This window comes from Chaetodon auriga, chromosome 2 (genome assembly GCF_051107435.1).
Source record: "Chaetodon auriga isolate fChaAug3 chromosome 2, fChaAug3.hap1, whole genome shotgun sequence".
NCBI classification, from domain to species: Eukaryota; Metazoa; Chordata; class Actinopteri; order Chaetodontiformes; family Chaetodontidae; genus Chaetodon; species Chaetodon auriga.
In genome coordinates this window covers 21691198-21711043 of record NC_135075.1, presented here as the reverse complement: position 1 = coordinate 21711043, position 19846 = coordinate 21691198, and the positions used below count along the sequence as shown (strand labels likewise).

The 19846-nt window shown below is 41.4% G+C and overlaps 1 protein-coding gene across 2 annotated transcripts; it reads left to right on the top strand.

Annotated features, from left to right (window-relative positions):
• Positions 1–1390: 1390 nt before the first annotated feature.
• On the top strand, positions 1391–17856 carry LOC143326819 (suppressor of tumorigenicity 7 protein-like). Of its 2 annotated transcripts, XM_076740779.1 has the most exons (15): positions 1391–1565; positions 2018–2100; positions 2495–2654; positions 2737–2791; positions 2893–3008; positions 3276–3354; positions 3676–3764; positions 4155–4255; positions 4398–4512; positions 4633–4705; positions 4810–4912; positions 11703–11853; positions 12258–12350; positions 12508–12647; positions 14994–17856. In XM_076740779.1, exons 1-15 carry the CDS (start codon positions 1397–1399, stop codon positions 15087–15089), a joined length of 1623 nt encoding a protein of 540 aa, XP_076596894.1. In that variant the 5' UTR covers positions 1391–1396; the 3' UTR covers positions 15090–17856. The 2 variants fall into 2 exon arrangements, with proteins under 2 accessions (XP_076596894.1, XP_076596884.1); XM_076740769.1 differs by having other exon boundaries at positions 4398–4705.
• The last annotated feature ends 1990 nt before the right edge of the window (positions 17857–19846 follow it).

Here is a 19846-nt window from a genome sequence, read left to right as displayed (position 1 = left end):
TTTGCAGGCTCAAAATGAAAGAGTACACTTGCATATCTGAAAACACAATTTTATAAAGTATTGTAATGAATTAAGAGGCTACGAGGAATTAAACCAAACTGAACGTTGTCTCCACCTCCAGTCAGCAGACGGCAACAGACGTGAATACATTAATGTTCTAATGGCCCCACTTACTGGTCATAAATAGTAGTACAGGCTAAAATGGGCAAAGAATACTGGCTGTAGTTGAGATGATGAAGGTTAGAAAATATCCCCAAGAGGTCAAAGTCCATCTATCAAGCCTGCGGTTCACATGAGGAGAGGCGAAAACAGCTTTCAAACAAAACTCAATGTGCATGAAATAAATATTTTATAGATTTATTTGATTACAATTTACTATGGCCTTAGTAAAAGTCACTGCATCATTACAAAATATCTATCATTAATGTTATATTATGCTAAGTAGTGCTTATACAGTTGATCTGTTGATCATCAGAAACCGAATCGTCAACAAATTTAATAATCAATTGATTCTTAGTCGATTAGTTATTGAACAAAAATACCAAACATCATTGTGTCCAGCTTCTCAAATGGGAGGATTTGTTTATTGTTTATGTTATTATATATTGAATGTCTTCTGGATTTAAAAAGTTGCCCATGCGAAACAAGCAATTTGAATACATCATGTGCATTTTTAAAAGATGACGTAATGATTAAACAAAAAATTATCATAAACAATACAGATAATTATAAGCCAGATAATATTAGGCCTAATATTTAAAGGAGTGGCGGAAGAAGTACTCAGACCTCTTACTTACCAAAATGTTGCAGAAGTAGAAGTACAGAAAGTAAAAGTATGCATTCAATGGTCCAGTTATAAGAAATATTTTAATATCATAGCTGGTGGAGGTGGAGCTAAAACTTATATATATATAAAATAAAACTTTTCACACTAACGAGTAACTATACTGTCGTGGATGAATTAGTGGGGTTATTTTTCTATCTAATGCATACTTAGAGGTATATGGTAGCACGTATATGCAGCGTGTTTAGTCAAAGTTGTCACTCCTGCTACAGTACAGAAGGCTACTTCCTTATATTACTACGTGAATTCAGAGTTAGATAATCTCTCATTTCGTTTAATACATTTTGTAACGTATTTTTATTATTTACATTTTTGTCGTATTTTAAATGTTTCTGAGTCTCCTCAGACAGCTAGAAGCTTTGATTTATGTTACATTTTTCATTTATATGATTATATATTATTTCATTTAGTTTCGATGATGAGTAAACAACGGCACTCGTGAACCAAACCTTGAATGTATTTTCCCCGGAAATGGATTTTTGAGATTTCAAAATAAAACTCTTCTCACTTCGTGGTCACGTGACTTCTCTGTTTACAGGCATCCGGAGAAACATGGAGGACACCGCTGGCAGTAATCCCCAATCTCTCGGATTTACAGAGAAATTAAAGTCTTGGCTCTCTTGGTCATGGACTTACGTGTGCTTCATTTGGTTCGGCATGGTGCTGATCATGATTTACGTCCTGTGGAGCCCCCTGAAACTGCAGGAAACTCTTACCTCAGGTGAATTAATGCAACTGCTAGCTAGCTATTGTTAGCCTTCGGGTTTAGCTGGCAGCAAACGGGAGCTGCTGGTTTGACAGTTCGTTGTCTGACTGATTCGAGCATAAAGATAGGCGGCTTTCTGGTTTGAGTTATGTCGAGTCTTTAAATATCCATCACCAGCTCCTGGCTGTTTAATTTTTTTAACAGCAGCGTGTAGTGCATGTAGTCAAAAATGAGTAGTTTATTGTTGTGTTGTCAAGTGTGCCTCTTTAATCATCATTTAATCGAGATAACTCACTGTATGTGGCTGCATGTCGCCTGCTGAACTGAACCCACTGCCGGTGTTTCTCTGCCGACAGATCAGCTGTGGTTGTTTTTAGCTGCAGGTCAGAGCAGAGGACACTAACTTTTCACAGTTCTGGTTGCATTATGGTACTAAATTCACCGTCTTCTTTTTCCTCTGCTTTCAGCCTCAGTGTTTTTGAATACACTGACCCCCAAATTCTATGTGGCGCTCACTGGAACCTCCTCTCTCATCTCTGGACTCATCCTTGTGAGTTATCGCCTTCATTGTTTCTCACACAATGGAATACATGATAAATATTCACACAAAATTAGGTTTACTTGCAGGCCACTTAGCTGACACAATTAGCTATAACTTCCTATATTTCAAATTCTTATTCAGGATGCATGGAAGCTTTGCTGTTAACCAAGGCTAATGAAACCTGCTGCATTGAGGAACATTGAGTGCAGTCATAGAAATGACATGTCTAGAAGATGGACAGATAGTTTAAGTGGAGTTAAATGATTCATCTATCTAGTGTCTAATTATCATTAGCACTCTTCAAGTGATCTGATAGCAAGTGCAACTATGGGATAACTTGAGTTTTCATTGTCTTACATATTTTTTGTAAAGCCCACTGCCACCATATGTGTTCCCACCACAGATATTTGAGTGGTGGTATTTCCGTAAATATGGGACCTCGTTCATTGAACAAGTGTCAGTGAGCCACCTGCGTCCTCTCCTGGGTGGAGTGGAGAGCAGCTCCTCCACTGGTCTGTTCACATCAGTCAATGGAGAGGCAGAGCCGAGGCCCAGTGTGTCAGGTAAGTATGGATACGATAAAACTGCAAGCTAATACTGCTCATATCATTACAAACACCAATAACAGTGTCGTCCTTCTGGTAGAGTGTAAGGTCTGGAGGAACCCTTTGAATCTGTTCAGAGGAGCAGAATACAACAGGTATGTGTGAGTTTCAGACGTGTAATTCAGATTTAGCTGTGTTGAATGCATCGAGTAGTACTTCAAATGAATGTTTCATCATGTGAAACTGAACTCTGCAGATACACCTGGGTAACAGGGAAGGAACCCTTAACATACTATGATATGAACCTGTCTGCTCAAGACCATCAGACCTTCTTTACAGGAGACACCCCACAGTTAAGGCCAGAAGATGCTGGTGAGTTTTAATCGTCTACAAACTAAAATCCCCAGTTTGATGAGTAGAGCAGAAATCAGAAATGTGATATAACTTTGTTTTTACGAGCACAAACGACTGCTGGCATATTTCCTTGGGAGAGATTTGGTTCTCTGGTTCCATATATTCACATTGAAGTGCTTTTTTGTTTTTCGCTGTGGAGTTTTTTGGCTCAGACGTATGCAATGAAACACGTCAGGACTGTAAGGTAAAATGTGTCATAAGCTTGAGTTTATCGTCTCGTTACAGTGATGCAGAAAGCCTGGAGAGAGAGAAATCCTCAGGCCAGGATCAGAGCAGCTTACCAGGCCATAGAAATGAATCATGAGTGAGTCCTGCTCCAACACAGTTACATATTCTCTCCATAAATATCGTATCTATGAACACAATACTGTATCTTCTTCTGTACTGTTGTAATGCATTTAGTAATACATACAATACATTAAGAACATAAATGCATTAATATAATCATATTTTGGCTGTTTATGGGCTCTTGCACATTCAAGTTATTGCCTTAGTTGCATTGTGTTTTTGACATGTGTGCAAACATTTCTATTGTCGTTTTGTATGACAGAGGAAAATATAATGTTGCATGTATGGACTGTTGAAAATCTGCCCCTTTGTGTCTTACATCTGCGTGTGTGTGCAGATGTGCTGCAGCCTACGTGCTCCTGGCAGAGGAAGAAGCCACAACTATCACAGAAGCTGAACGCCTCTTTAAAAAAGCATTAAGCATCGGTAAGAATGCATTTGAATAGACCTTGATGACAGCAGGACAATGGCTAGCTAGTTGATGAGTAATTACACCCACTTTGAATCCTGCTTGTGCGACATACTTTGCCGCACCCTGTGCAGTGCATCACTTGAGAATGCACTGTTGTGCAACTTCACATCACACATGAAGTAGAGCAGACAACATCTGTCCACACCCACCTGTGATGAAGGAGGTAATCACAAGCAAAATATTCCATCAATGGTCATCTTCTACACAAGACGCAAGATGTAGTGTGAAGCTGCTCTTTGGATTCTGAGGCCTATTTAGAACACTTTCTGTCTTATCAATGTTTTAGTCTTCTAAGTGTTTTTTTTCTACATTAAGTGCCTTCTATTTTCTGTTTGCCTCCACAGCTGGGAAAGATATCAACTTACTGGTGTACATTAAACGCAGACTGGCAATGTGTGCACGCAAGCTGGGACGCATCAAAGAAGCAGTAAAAATGATGAGAGATGTGAGTTTCCTTCAAAGATGTGCACCTCGTAATGCTGCAGTGTGCAATTACTCATGCAACTGCAGAGGCAACATGTTCGCTGTATTTAAAACAGGAGCAGTACAGAAGTAGTAGTAACGTATGGGATCTTATTTGTTTACAGTTAATGAAGGAGTTCCCGCTGTTGGGAATGTTAAATATACACGAAAACCTCTTGGAGGCACTTCTAGAGCTTCAGGCATACGCTGATGTCCAAGCAGTCCTTGCCAAATATGACGGTAAGACTAGACCCAATAAAAATGTCATTTTCCTGAAGTCGTCATACTATGTTTGGACAGAGGTTAGCTTGGAAATGTATGACTTATGTGACATGAACCCAATTTCTTCTGCCATTATAGACATCAGCTTGCCAAAATCAGCCACAATATGCTACACATCTGCGCTGTTGAAAGCACGGGCTGTATCAGATAAGTATGTTGCATGCCATTAAACTGCACTTGTTTTATATGGCTGCACTAACAGCAGCGTTGAATGACTTTGTGAGCAGCGTTCTATATGAGCTGTTCTTGTCTCAGGTTCTCTCCAGAGGCCGCGTCACGGCGAGGGCTAAGCACAGCAGAGATTAACGCTGTGGAGGCCATACACAGAGCCGTTGAATTCAATCCACATGTGCCAAAGGTCAGTTGTTACACTCATGAGTGACACGTAGTCTCTGATGGTTGCGGGCCGTGAAAACCCACCGATCAATCAAGGATGTGATATTGTCAGTCGATTGATTCATACGTTAAAATACTGTATATTTTCATCCACGCAGCTGCTGTGCTGTGAGTGCTGTGGGCAGATTTTTTTAATTCCACCTCAGTCTGATCACACAGGTGTCACATGACACCCAGAACAGACGAAGCATGCAAGTAAACACTCAGTCAGACAATCAAAGATGAGTTATGTTGGCGGTAACAGGTGGTGCAACTTAAATAGAGCATCTTCTTCTTCAGACATGCTGTATTTTGGCTCACCAGCAGGTGTCAGTATAGGTCTGAATACAGTCGCTCGTCTTTCATTTTATCACACCTATAGTAGCAGATTTAGACCCTAAACCTTGTTTTTATATCTGTATTTTTTTATTCTATGTCCAGATCAGTGATTTTGATGATGATTTTATTTATTATTAATCAATTCAGTGGGACGCTGCTGTATATTTGATGGACATAGTCACACCACTGTTACGAGACAATGCAGTATTTTAGGAATCAGACATGCATCATGTCTTTTTACAGGTAGTTTAGTCTGAATGTCATATTTGGGTCCCAAGAAAAACTGGAAGTGCAAGACAGATTGGTCACAGTTTTGCATAATAGAGAGCAGCTTTATGTACAGCTGAACCAGGGAGAACTACAGGACTACAACTGGATATCTCTCTGGCCTTTCACATCAGTTCCCACAGGATTAAATGTCACACATGCACACAGAGTCATACACAGCTAGTTGCAGCAGAGTTTTGTCTCAGTTTAGCCTTTGTAGTGTGATGTTGTTTCATCTCATGCACTCCTTTTCTGAGAGAGAAAGAGACTCAATGTTTGTGTGTGTGTGTGTGTGTGTGTGTGTGTGTGTGTGTGTGTGTGTGTGGTTGGAAGGGGGAGCGTCAGCCAGCACTTTGATCCAGCCTTTGATTTTAAAGTGAGGGCCCTCATCTTCAGTGTCTTTCCAACTGCTCCCTCCCCACAGTGCCCAGAGGCGGCCATCCTCTCTCCTCTCATCACGTACCCTCATCCCGTTTCTTATCCTCTCATGTTCCCTCATCCCCTCTCATCCCCCTGTTTGAGTCCAACAAGAGAGGCTGATGTCGGCTATCAGTGCCAGCTTTATCAAAATGACTCCTGTGAGTTTAGGTGAATAGCTAAATGACATTGTGAAATTTGTAAGACACCTTTCACAGAGGATTATTGGTGGGCTCATCTTTCAGCATTTGACTGTGGTGAAGGGGGGGTTGTTGCTTTGTGTTGTCTGGTATGTCTGAATGATGAGTGCACCTGTGACTGTAGCCTTTTTAGACACAGGCTGGCCTGTTGCCCCTCAAAGTAGGATCTGCAAAGGGCTTTTGCCCAAAAGTTCTGTCCTCTGCTGTAGATTTAAGTAAATCTTTGCTCTTCTTTTTCTTCTTCTTCTTCAACATTACCTGATTGAGAAGGAGTGGCTGATTCTAATAAGCTATCGATCAGTTGCTAATATCATGAAGCTTTGTTACAGCTATAAACATAATGTTAAAGGCTAAAGGAAGAGTTTGACATTTTTTCGAAATACGCGCGTGTCTGCAGAGAGTCAGATGAGAAGAGTGATACCACTCTGTGTCTGTGTGCTTGATATGAGTCTACCATCAGCAGCCCGTTAGCTTAGCTTAGCATGCAGACTGGAACAAAAGTGTATGGAAAGCATGTAGTGGTTTTTTTGTGCTGTTTCATTCAGGCCCATAACCCTTCTTAAAACCACAACACGTTTTTACACTTTGGTTTTTGTTATGATTAAACAAACAATGCAGCGTGTTAATTAGTGGACACAGCCAGGCTTGATGTTTCACCCTCCTTCTATTAAAAAGCTTTATTAAAATCGTTGGACCATGAAAAGGAACAAACAAAAGGACATTTAGGTGTTGCGAAAAGTGAGAGTTTTTATGCTAATGCTAAGATAAGCTAACCAGCTGCTGGCTGCAGCTTCATATTTACTGCACACTCAGAGTGGTCTCAGTCTTCTCATCTGACTCTCGACAAGAAGGCGAATAAATGTGTTTCCCAAGACATCACTGAAGCCTCCTAACAACACGTTTACCTGACCGTAGTGGCAATTTTAAAGTCCCATATCATTTCAAGTTATATCCTCATCTACATTACGAGCAAAAAGAAATAATAATAATAATTAAGTGAGATATTAATGAATAAACTCTATGTTGGTGTAAGGTGGCAGGAGATGCATCAAAGGTGACTCAATAACAAAGCTTGTGTGTGTTTGTGTTGCTATAGAGAAGCTGTACCAGATACTTCTGTGGCACTGAACTGGAACAAGCAGAGGAGAGCAGCTTTGGCAAATCCTTGTGTTTGTGGTTTTTTCTAAGTTTCTCAGTCGTCATCCTTGTATCCGTTGGCTGCCATGTAGTAAGTGTAGAGAAATTGTCATGTGTCAGGATGGTCGCCATTTGGGCCCCTGGACCAGAAAGATAAATCTGATTTTCTCCGCCCTCATTACCAGCACTCAGGTGACCTTGAGCGAGACCTTTGACCCCAAATTTCTCCAGTTGGACTGCTCAATAGATCAGACAGGGGTTGTCCTGGGTACCTTTCCAGGTGTGAATGTGTGTTTTTTGTGAATGTAAACAGGTCAAAAATCAACCCAGTGGCCAGAAGTGAAGGAGCAATGCTGGGTCAAGCATTAAGTGTGTGGGCGTGTTATCAAGCATGCCACAGAGATTATATATGAATATCATGCTAGGCTACGTCACATGAGCTAATTCAAACTGCTCAATAAAAGCTACATGCACACACATTAAAACCCACATCCACACGTTTCAGTCTATCTCAGTGCTGCCCTCATATCACATGACCCTTTTTCTTTTTCCCTATCTTCTTGTCCTTCTCCATTCATCCTCCTCCCCTTTGTTCATTTTGGTTTTCCTCTCCTCATCTTCTTGTCCTCCTCTTCCTCCACTCTTTTCTCCATCTGTCCATCCATTCTAATCAGCTTCTTTACCAGCCTGTGGTTAAGAAACTGACAGTTTGCCTGATGCTTGGACGGCTGATCAAGTGCTCCTGCTATCTGACTCTGCCGTGCATTTACACAACCACTTCAGTTCATACACATTTCATTTTGAAGCTGCCTGGGTCACCTGATCCCATCTACCTTGCTAGTTTGCTCCACTTTGGAAAGCAGTTTCTCATCTCACCCCATTCTGGTTGACGTGGTCTCATCTGCATCGCCTGTCGTGGCTCAAAAATGTGGACCTTTGCTTAGTTTACATCTGAAATTGGCTTTTTGGTTTGTAAATTGAGACAGAGAAGCAGTCCTGGGTTTGTTCTGGATTAAGATGGATGAGGTTTGATGCAGTCAAGGAAAAGGGGGGGAGGAATAAACGCTGTGAGTTTTCTGCCACTGTCCGGTCTCTCAGTGGAGGCTGGAGTAGCGGTGTTTACTGACTGTATGAAATTCTTAATCTTTGTTTGCATTTATAACCCCAACACCTGTTTGTCTTAATGTTCTTTCACGGTATGTTTGTCTGACCCTTATGGAGCAACTACAAGGCTGATGTCATTGTTGCCTGTGTGTGCCATTGTGAGAGGCAGAGTGCTGCAGATTAGAATCAGAAGGCAGTTTATGAGTTATGCTCTGGGCTTATGACTACCCAGGGATAAAAGGAGAACACATGAAACTCAATCCCTTCATCAAAGAGGTGACGGGGAGTGGAGAAGCAGACCGAAGAATGGGGTGGGGGTAGGCCAGCACAGAGGACTGAGGTGTCACCAGGTCTAATGCCGTGGCATGCGAGGAAGGACAGCTGAGCAGCCAGCCTCTCTAAATGGTTAATCTTAATCTTAAAACACAGGAGGACCCAGACCTACATGGGTGCCACATATAGTGGTGATTCATTATTAACAACAGACCAATAAAGAGGTAGAAATATGCGTAAAACTGTAAAGTATTTACCGTTATCTGTCAAATGCCCAGTTTTAACCAAAATAACATACTTAACACATCAAAATGATCAAATGTGAAGTTCAAGATTGGGCCCCATGCATGTGTTAAATAAAATCCATGCTATTTTATCAGTTATGGCAGTTGTGTTATGCTCTACAACAGAGAGGTGTTAGGTTTCCTCTTGAGCTGGCTGGCTGCCTCAGCGCTACAGCTGGGGGTGTGGGGAATGGTGAAAGGTTCATGCTCAGAAGAAAGGAGGCCGAACTGGTGAGGAGGATGAAGGTGGACAGTCAGATGTCTTGGCTGGAGCAGAGAGAGAGCTGATTTAAGTAAGTCAGACAGGGTAAGTGAGAAGGGCAAACAAGCAGCTTCTGGTTGCCTCTGGCTGCCGATCGTTGTAATGACTGCGGAGGATGTTGAGATGGAAAGAGGCTAGAAGACAGGACAGTTTACTAGAATGGTTGAGTGAAGTGGAGGGTTTACACCTGTTGGGTGGTTGCGTGCTTGATGGGAGGGTGAGAGATTCAGAGGGTGGCGAGTGAGGAACAGACAGCATGCCGCCTGGCAAATGGTCAGCCCAGAGCAGAATATACAGATATATTTAATAAATATGGCCACAGCAGCACAGGGATAGTTCAAACATGTGATAATGAGGATAGTTTAAGGATGAATGGGCTCTGGAACAATCAATGATGAATTGGTTAATTGTCCTGAGAGGTTGAGTTGTTGATCATTATTCAGTTGACATGAGTGTGCACCGTTATCAGGCAGTGGAAGTGAGAGGAAGTGGAGGATGAGTAACTGCAGATCAGCAGTAAAGTAGTTTTGTTCAAGCAGGGGGTGGGAAGTAAAGGTTGGGACAGTCAGAAACAAGACTAAACATCTACAGCCATGCTCACAGTGCTGTGAGGTTGTATGAAGGTACAGTGTGGTGCTTTGAGCTAAATGCTAACATCCGCATGCTAACAAGCTCTAAATAACAATACCAACAGGGGTGGGGATCACTCATGATATGATGCCATACTGTCACAACACATTGCCCACAATAATAACAGTATCACGATACAGTGATTCTGCGATATTTGATACATTGCAAGAGAATCACCTGATACATCACGTGCTAGCGTGATACAACTAGCTAATTAGCACCAAACACAAAGTACAGTTTTGCATTGTCATTCGTTTTGCAGGTATTTGATCATAAACCAACGTATTAGACCAATTGAAAATTTGAACTGATGATGACATTAGAGGAAAAGTCAAAGGGATCATCAGAGTTCTTACAATTTATCCAGAGGAGAACGTGAATGTCTGTGCCAAATTTCACAAGAATCCACCCAATAATTATTTCAGTCAAGAGGCAAGTAACCAGTCTGAGTCCTGGGATCCAGGCTCATATTTTGAAAGCTAAAGGAGCATGAATGAGGATTGGCAAAACACGGGACAGAGCCAGGTCGAAGAGTCTGCTGTGATCATGAGGGCGAGAGCGGAGAAAGAGGGTAAGGCAGGGGGAGATGGGTGAAGCAGCATGGTCTGGCTGGTTAGATGGATGGATGGCTGGCTGGCTGAGCCTGTGACCATGGAAGGGATTAGACAGGATTAGCTGTGGGGTAACCTTCCCAAAGTGTCAGTCTGAGATCCAGAGCGCTGTGAAGCTGGCTGCCTGGGAATCCAGCCCAGGGGGCCCCAGTCCCGCACATGGGCTTTGTTTAACACAGACCCATGCCACAGTGGACACCACAGACATAAAGAGCATAGAGTGGCAGGTTCATCAAAGTCAATATGTACCTTAATGACTTAATCCATGGACTGAGCTTGATCAAAAATATCCTGTAAATTGCAGAAAAGCAGTACACAGTATGCTCATGTTGTTATTTCGAGATGCTCGTTCGCTGTTATCTCAGACGGCGTACCTGTTCTATAGGTTGTAACTCTGGGATGTGGGCCTTTGTCAGCACAGTGAACCTACTGACTCACTGGGACAAACTTATACAGGAGGGAAAGAGAGGAGGGGTGAGCGGGGGGTGTTACACATTCATGGAATGAGTGTACTGTACTGTAACAATAACACACACTCGGACAGCTTTGGAAAGCATTTCCCACCCACCTTGAACAATTGCAAAATAAGGCCGTCAACAAATGTCTCACATGAAGAAAATATGTTTTCAGTCCGCAGGGAGGAGTTGCACAATAGAATAAGTGAAGTGGTGACTGAAAAACAAGCAGAAGATATGAATGAAAGTGTTAAAGCTGCTCAAATTCATTTCTGACCACAAGGGGGCAGAATAAAAAAAAAAAACCTACATCAGCAGAATTCAGGCTTATGTTTGCCTCTTCTTCGTCTGCTGAATGTAATAATGTAAATATTCATAAATGTTGTCTTATTTCGAGTACGATGACATGAAACGAATGCTTCCAAATGAGTGCAAACAATGGACATGGTATTAATCTTAGCCGACGAGTCTCTGAGCCAGCTGAGGTGTTTTTTGCACATTCCACTTTGTTGGACATGTAGTATGCAATCATCTTGTGTGACTTCAAGTGGTGTAAGAACCTGACTATGGTTACAGTATTTTTGAGGCAGAATTGACAAGAGAACTGTACCCAGTAGAAATATTTCACAAAAAACATGCTTGTTCTCACTCTAGCTGGCTGCTGTAGAGGCGAAGGACAGTAACTAAATGGAGCAGATTTGCTCTTGTTAATAGCTGAATCTAGACCAGCCACTCAAGGCACTGTGGTGTATACTTACCAGAGCTCTTGTATTTCTTCCTCTTCCTGTGTGCAGTACTTATTGGAGATGAAGAGCCTGATTCTGCCTCCAGAGCACATCTTGAAGAGGGGTGACAGCGAGGCAGTGGCATATGCTTTCTTCCACCTGCAGCACTGGAAGAGGGCAGAGGGAGCCTTAAACCTACTACACTGCACCTGGGAGGGCAGTATGTACCACCAGCTCTTCTTCTTTTCTTGTTTAACGTAAAGGATTTGTTATCATTCCAGTTGTGAAGAGCCGAGCCATCACAGACCCGACGCATCTTCCCTCTGTGCTACTCTTCATTTGTAAATTGTGTGTCATAGGTCTTGTATGCACAGCACACCCACAGAAATCCTCTGCTTGTTATTATACAGGGATGAGATCATCGCTCACACGAAGCACAGGAGGAATGTTATTGTTACACTTTATTAGGATGTTCGCATCTTGTCAGTCTGTATAATATTCCGCTGCTTAAACCATTTACTGAAAATTGTGTCAGCTGTTTTAAACACTGGACCGATAAGTCACATTTGGTGTGTTCTTCATCTTACTTCAACCTCCTCTTTGCACCTTTGTCTGTCTTTACAGCCTTCCGGATAATTCCCTACCCACTGGAGAAGGGTCATCTGTTTTACCCCTACCCAGGATGCACAGAAACAGCAGACAGGGAACTGCTGCCCTGTAAGTCCAGTAGCCAAAGCCTACGTGCAGTCCATGAATGTACTCCACTGCTCCCAGTTCGTTTGTGTGATTAATCATCCTCTCGCTATTTAGACCCTCGTGTTTTTCCTTCTTTATCTGCAATGGTAATGACTTCTTTTTCTGGCCGTTGCTCCAGCGTTCCACGAGGTGTCTGTGTACCCAAAGAAAGAGCTCCCCTTCTTCATCCTCTTCACAGCAGGCCTTTGCTCTTTCACTGCCATGCTGGCCATGCTCACACATCAGTTCCCTGAACTCATGGGTGTCTTTGCCAAAGCAGTAAGTACCTAAACTACACATCTCAATTTCGCCTCAAAAGTTGCTAAAATGTCGATGTTGATTCGTATAGTCGCCTTTGCGTCTTCACACCAGCTTCACTGAGACTTGTGTGTAAGTTGGCTGAGCGGTTAATCTCTGATTGGGTCTTTTTTCTATCTGTGCTTTAAATACATGTTGATTGTGACCTGAACCCTTTAACCCCTGTGGTAATCGCTGCCTTCCATCACTGACAGTAACACTGGAGGCTCATGGGAGTCGTAGGCCTGTAGAGTCTGTGTTTCCCGCCAAAACAAGCTGTTGTTCAACCTACGATATCAGTGACCACAGCTGAATAATGGAGCTTATCACCGTAGCAAACATAACAGCGTAGCTTCCAGCGTTATAGATACAGGAACTTTAAAGGCGTGCATGACTTCCTTTGACTGTTTATTTATTATGGAAGCGTTATCTGTTTTAGCCAGTTTGGCAAACTCCTTACTTCGGCTAATCCTTTGTTTATGGTCACCCTGTTTATTAAGGCCTGTCGTTATATAGACTTGTAGCAAAAACAAGGCCACAGAGAACATCTAGTGCTCTTCCTTTTGTTATGGGAAAGATTGAGTCCAGATAGGATTTTTACAGCAGCCCCCAAGCCTGGTTTGTGTAATGTTCACATGGAGTGCATGAAAACCATTGAGGGAGGAACACAGAGGTCTTCACTGCCTTCTGAGGAAAAACAGATTTCTCTGACTCTGCTGCTCTTGAGCAGAAGATCCAAGCAAGGCCGGACGGTGGCGGCGGTGGCAGCCTGCCTGTCCTTTTATTTATGGATAGCAGACATGTATAGCATAGTAGTTGAATATGTTTCATATATTAAATGGGATTAGAGGAGTACTTGATTTGCACTTGTCTGGCCAGGCTGATATGTCCACTTATGAGACTATTAAAGTGTCAAGTGTATCAAGCACACCTCAAGTAGTTTCAGGGAGAAACCATATTGTGATATTTTAGAAGACATTTTGCTGTTACCACCTTACTTAAATCACTATCATGCACATTTGAAATGCTCTATTATACACATACCCGATCCTAGATCTTAATCTTAGATCTAAGTGGATATAAACTGCTGGTGATCATAAGAACAGGTGGTTGAGTTTCTCCTTCTAGTTTCATAGTCCTGAGAAGAGTTTGCCAGATTTGTAAGGGAATCACAATATTGTTATTGCTCCTATTTCATAACTGACAGCAGAAAATAAAAATATAGTGAAAATATGCTGCTGAGATACATTTGGATTACAGTTTTAGACAGTTTCAAATTTAGCCCTGTCCATCGAATAGGAAGTGCACTGGTTGCATAGTAGATCCATTGACCTTCTTTCACGATAATGGATTAATGTGAATGCCAGCCATCGAGTAATCCTATTGGTTCACGCAGTTGCTACCTGCCATTGTCACAGATGACAATTTGTACAGGCAAACAATGCATGATAATGGTCAAAAATAAGCAAATAATGTTAAAATATACATCATTTGTGATGCCAATGTTATCTTATTACGACAGATTATCCTACAAAAGTCTTCGCTCTTGTTGTTGGATCATACATCATAAATCAGTTTCAAAGGAGAGTGATCATCCAGTTTTGAAGTGTCTTTTGCCTTTTGCTAATTTTATCTATTAATAATTTGTCACAAAAGTAAAAAACACAGATAAGGTTTATTTCCTTTCCTTTCATTTATTTGTTACTTAGAGACACAAAGAGAAACCAAAAGAATGAACATGATTGATTTCATGTATAAAAGTGTGTTGACATCCAAATCATGGATAATATAAAGTTTATCCTCAGATATGATGAATATATTGGACTGTCAGCACTGTTTCTACAAACAAAAATTTAAAAGTGATAAAGTCAGATAATGCTGTTTTGGCTTTCTCTTCCTTGTACTCGAAAGCTTCTGGATTATACGTGTAAATATGTTCAGCTGTGAACCGCCCTGCTGCAACTCAACACCGAGATCAGTCCTCCTAAAGGCACACCTGTCCTGTTTCCAGACAGGACAACAGGCTGCGCAGGTGCATGTTCTTAGAAACACCTCGAACGTAGGTTGATGGTGGACTGAAGTATTGGTTTCAGTTTAACTTTGTTTCTCCTCAGTTTTCTTAATCAAAAGTAATAGTTTCTCTTTCCTTTTGAATCACATTTATGGTAAATGACGGAGTGTTTCACCCCAGAATATAAAAGTTCTATAACATTGTTTTAGTGCTTCATAAGTGTTGTGGATTTATTGAAGTGTGTTGCTTAAACATTGTCTGAGAAAGGGTGGGAAGAGGTTCAGCAGGAGGCTCATTGTGCTCTTTCTTCCTTTCAGTTCTTCAGCACACTCTTTGCACCCCTGGGTTTCTTTGCAGACAAGATGGAAAGCTTCATGCCGTCCAGTTTTTGGCACCAGCTGACTCGAATCTGACCCCATCTCTCACACACACACACACACACACACACACACACACACACCGATACAACTCCAAACCCTCAGACAAAAAGTGTTTGCTCTCCTGTCTTCAGCATTACCGTCCACTTGCTGCATTGTTACTGATTATGTTAGCTGAGGTTGTATCAACACGCCAGTACCACTCTTAAGATGCTCTCCCACACTGTTCCAGCACTTTTTCCAAGACCACATTTAGTGAATACCATTTGCAACAATTTCACAGGGTCATTCACTGGTCATGATGTTAGCACTGAGCAATTTAAAGTTTTTCAAGTATCCCACAAAGCCTGGCTGCACATTTTTTGAACACAAATCAAATTAGGAATTTTTCAGAGGTCCTCCTCTGTTCCATCACAGTAATAAACTGAGTCATGAAAAAAGCTGAAACTGCATGTTTTTAATGCTCCTCTAACTGTCTACTGAGATGAGTTTGAGCCAGTTTGGTACTGACAACAGCAAATGGAGACGAACATGTACATGATGGATGTCTCCTGTAGAATATTTTTCCCCGCTCAATTATTCATGCGCATCAAAAAGATCCCATCAGGCATTTGGGATAGGAACCTTTGCGTCCTATCTCAGCCCTCCGTGCCCTGCAGACATCCAGTGGGGCAGATTTAAAAGTCTGTAAGGCCTCCTAAAAACAGAGCTGTGATTTACTGCCTCGAAGTGCCTGCAGTGTATACAACGCCTCTGCAGTTCAACAGTTGTTACCATGGCATGACACCTCAGCACTACATCACTGGGGCAACCGCGGCTCTTGCAACATTGAGATGTAAGGGGATCATCACTGGTCACAGTTGAGCCTTTCATGGCATAACTCATTTGTGCTGATTGCACCGCAGAATGTTTTAAGTCAGCGTGTTGGTCAACTTCTCCCGTCACCAAACAAAAATGAAAGAGGCGGTCGTCAGACAAGCCGTGTTTTTAATGCGTATATTGAATATTGAATTTCACAAAAAAAAAAGTTTTTATGCCCCTGCTTGAGCTGGTTTTTGCCTTTTTTGAATATGCATTTAATGGAAGATGGAAACATCTTTTCCGAATAAGTTCTGTCGTAGCGAACGTTGAACTCGCATGATTGATCAACTGTTTCTGCTCCAAGAGAAGAAGAAGAAGAGGAGCTGTTTCACCTGAAAAGATGGCTGGTAGAAGCAACAGTGTGTGTGTGGACCTCATTGTTCCACGCACACATACCAATCCTCCCCTGCCTCTGATTGGCTTACTTTGATATTCTTACCCCAACCCTAACCAATCATCACTCCTCATGCTTAAACCCAACCAACGAAGGCATCGAGTACTAGCCAGTCAGAGGCAGTCAGATTTGCTATGAAGCAGTCGACACCGTCTCTTCTTTGAGGTTTATTGGCATTTGGCAGTCACCTGGTTTAGTTTCCAGCTCGCAACCTCTTCTTCTTTGACTACTCTGTTCCTTACAGCCACGCATAAAGTAGCCTGTACGGCAAACTTCTGACGAAACTGCTCTGTGTGGCCTCGCTCATACGCTCCAGCCCAATCAATGGAAATGCATCTAATTTGCATTTTCTCATTTTTTTTCTTTTTTGTAAAATTTCGAAAAGTTAGCTTCAGAATGCTACTGGGAATCAGCTGGTACACATAACCGCAGCTGATATACACAAGATTACAGTAGTTCTAAATACACTGTATTAGAGTTCTTTAATGAGTGACATTAGCCCCGATGAGCCCTCAGAGAAACAGAAAAATGGGTAGAATGAACAGACATGCACAGATGTATTGTACAAAGTAAGAATTATTTTACTTTCTGTGTACAAAGACTTTGACTGTGTCTGTTCATTTTGCCAGAAAGGGAACTTTTGTTGGTTCTGCTGTAACCGGTTTGAGTCTGAACAAACTAAACAAGCTGAGACACCAGTGTTACCTTGCTGTAAAGTATAAAGCGAAAGCTGGCTGATAATGTAATAACCTGTCAGTGCCTGGTTTGAAATTGTAATAAAGCCTGTAAATGTAATCTGCATTCTTTTAATAATTGAAGTTTATTAAAAAAAGAAAACATTTACAGATCAAAGTATAGTATATTAAACAATTTAGTCGAGGATGATGATAGTATGATGCCACGTCATCCCAACTTTTTGTTACGTTAACATTTTTATTACATTTCAAACCACTTGAGGCAGACATGTTTACTACACTGTTACCACACAGTTATTACATTATTGGTGGCTGCAACAATTTGGAATTCATGTCCCATGATGTACTTTAAGTGACATTATACTGACCACTCTTCACTCCACATGTAAACAAAGTGACAAAGTGCCTTTTAGTACATCAAAATCATAAAACCCCAATTTGGTATTTCAAGTTCAGCGGCATCTCTGTTCAACTTTGACTGATCAAATCTGATTAATAGACACCTTCAGACATTTGAATTCATAACAGAATCACCAGATAGAGCAGCTGAGGAACAAAGGCAGACTTACTCGTGAAAAAGTAGAAAATGACAAGCTGGGTATGACATAACAGCACAAAGTGTGTGTTATTACAGTTCATTTTCAGTATCTAAACTGCAGAGATTCTGTTTGACGTTTCACTCTGACCTGTAATGTTTGTCTGTTTAAGTTTGTGACACTTGAAATGTCTAATTTTATAGCGTGCAGCCAAAATGTAACAGCACATGCTGAAGACAGGGGAATGTTTGAACAGATGTAACTACCCTTGGATGAGTTTGAAAGCAAAACTCAAAATAAATTACTCTTTCTGTGCATTTTCCTTCTGTGGTGTTTGTTCTTGTTTTGTTCTGGAGCTCCTCTGGTTTTTCTGAATTGGTATTTTCTGAGTTCATATGTAGATACTGAAAACTTGCTTGTACCTGCACTCAGACAAAACAAAGTGGGCTTGTAAAGAACATTTTTGTCTGATCAAAAACAATTACAATTGGTAATCTCCAAAGCAAACTATGCTGTAGTATACCGGTGGATTTCATTTCCCTTCATCTTTTAAAATCACTCCTGTATTGAAAAGGAGCTGCTGTCTTGTTCAAGGACAAACGACTCATTCCGCCACCCTGCTGCTGCTCCTGGACTATATAAAGCCAAGAGTCATCATGGCCATCTTTATGATTACACCACTCCACCACCATCAGCAGATGCTTTTATGTGGCATGTTCCCAGTGAACCACCGGTGCCATAATCATACTCCATACACTCATGCTTAAAGTGGCGAGCAGCAGTAATGAAAATTGCTGTTGAGGACTGTTGACGGGTGCTCAAGTGTTTGCTCTCCGTGCCAGAGCATGGTTTCAGGCTGCATGTTGAAACATGAATTGCTTGTTGACCTCTGAAGCGAAGTGCATCACAGTCAGGGTAACAGCAGAGCAAAAAAAAGAAAGAATACAGAAACAGAACAGTTTCCTTTTATCTCCTCATGATAAGATAAGAGATGTTAGAGACATTTACAACATGCATGCCCATAGTCAGTAGAGTTAGGAAGCAAAATCAAATGCCAAAATGATGATTGGGGACATGTGCTTGTGTGGGAAAGCCACATAGGCGGTAAATGATGTCCCACACAAACACTTAAAATTGCCAATGGAAAGATGCACTCCTGACAGTCCCACTAAATAAGAGTTTTTATGTGCTAATATCCTCCTGCCAGCCCAGTAAGCTCGCCAGCACAATGAATTAATGGACTCATGCAGCCTGGGATCTTTGCCAAGTGGGTCCCTGAAGGTCACACACAGTACGAAATAAAAATCTGACTCCTATCACTTCAACATGCTGCTCATGAAGGTGTGTTATGTGTGTTCATTTGTCTGTTTCAGCGTGTACAAATTGATCCTTCCAAGAATTAACTGTCTGAAATGTGTTTTCAATATGAGACAATAAGACAGTATGAGATAATCGAGCATGTCTGGGACCGCTACACAAACACGTAAGCTGCAGAAAACATCCCACAGGTAATGTACACAGCCTTAACAATATCATGGTGGAAGAATACCAAGACATACCCCTAACTGACACCGCAGGCCTACAGATCATCAGGAGTGTGCCATGTTGTTGCCAGGAGTGTGTCAACGCTGCAGTGGGCCGCACAAGTTATTAGAAACCATTTGTGGGGAATAAATGTCATTTTGCTTACAAATGATTTGGTGCTAAGCATATGTTTTCAATCTGTTTTTGGTGCATGTTTATGTATGAGTGTTCCTTAGGGGTCAAATTGTGTTAATGCTTCATTATTTATACAGTCTTAGATTGCACAAATACAGTCCGGTTATTTTGGCCATACCGTTTTAGTAATTAAAAAAAAAAAACACTATTTATAGTGTGTAATTTTAGTTTTCTTTCTTTCTTTCTTTCTTTTTTTTTTTTTTACAGTCGTGCAGTTGGATTTAGCTTTTTTTATATTTCCTGATGACCACCCCGTGAGTTAATAATCAGCTAACAGGTAACGTTAGACTTCAATGACTGGAAAATTAAACCGCTGCCATTTTCTTTTTCTCACACATTTCAACTGTTTGTCATATCTCACACACCAAAACTCAAAAAGATGCTCAGAACAAACAAACAAACTTAATGTTAGGTGACACTATTTATGAGGCCATCATTCAACTGGAGTGAAATCAACTCAGGCAATCTAACAGGCTACAAAGTCACGTGACACATTCTACCGGCTGGTGCTGAAATCTAACGCACCCTTTATTATCGGGCGGTTTATTTAAACGGTCGCTCAGAGCCTCGCTGCTGTTTAGCTGTACT

Coding starts and splice junctions, on each gene's coding strand:
- LOC143326819 (XM_076740769.1), top strand. CDS start 1,397: ATGGAGGACACCGCTGGCAGTAATCCCCAATCTCTCGGATTTACAGAG. Junction 4,256..4,397: donor CAGTAAAAATGATGAGAGAT/GTGAGTTTCCTT, acceptor ATTTGTTTACAG/TTAATGAAGGAGTTCCCGCT. Junction 4,706..4,809: donor GCACGGGCTGTATCAGATAA/GTATGTTGCATG, acceptor TTCTTGTCTCAG/GTTCTCTCCAGAGGCCGCGT.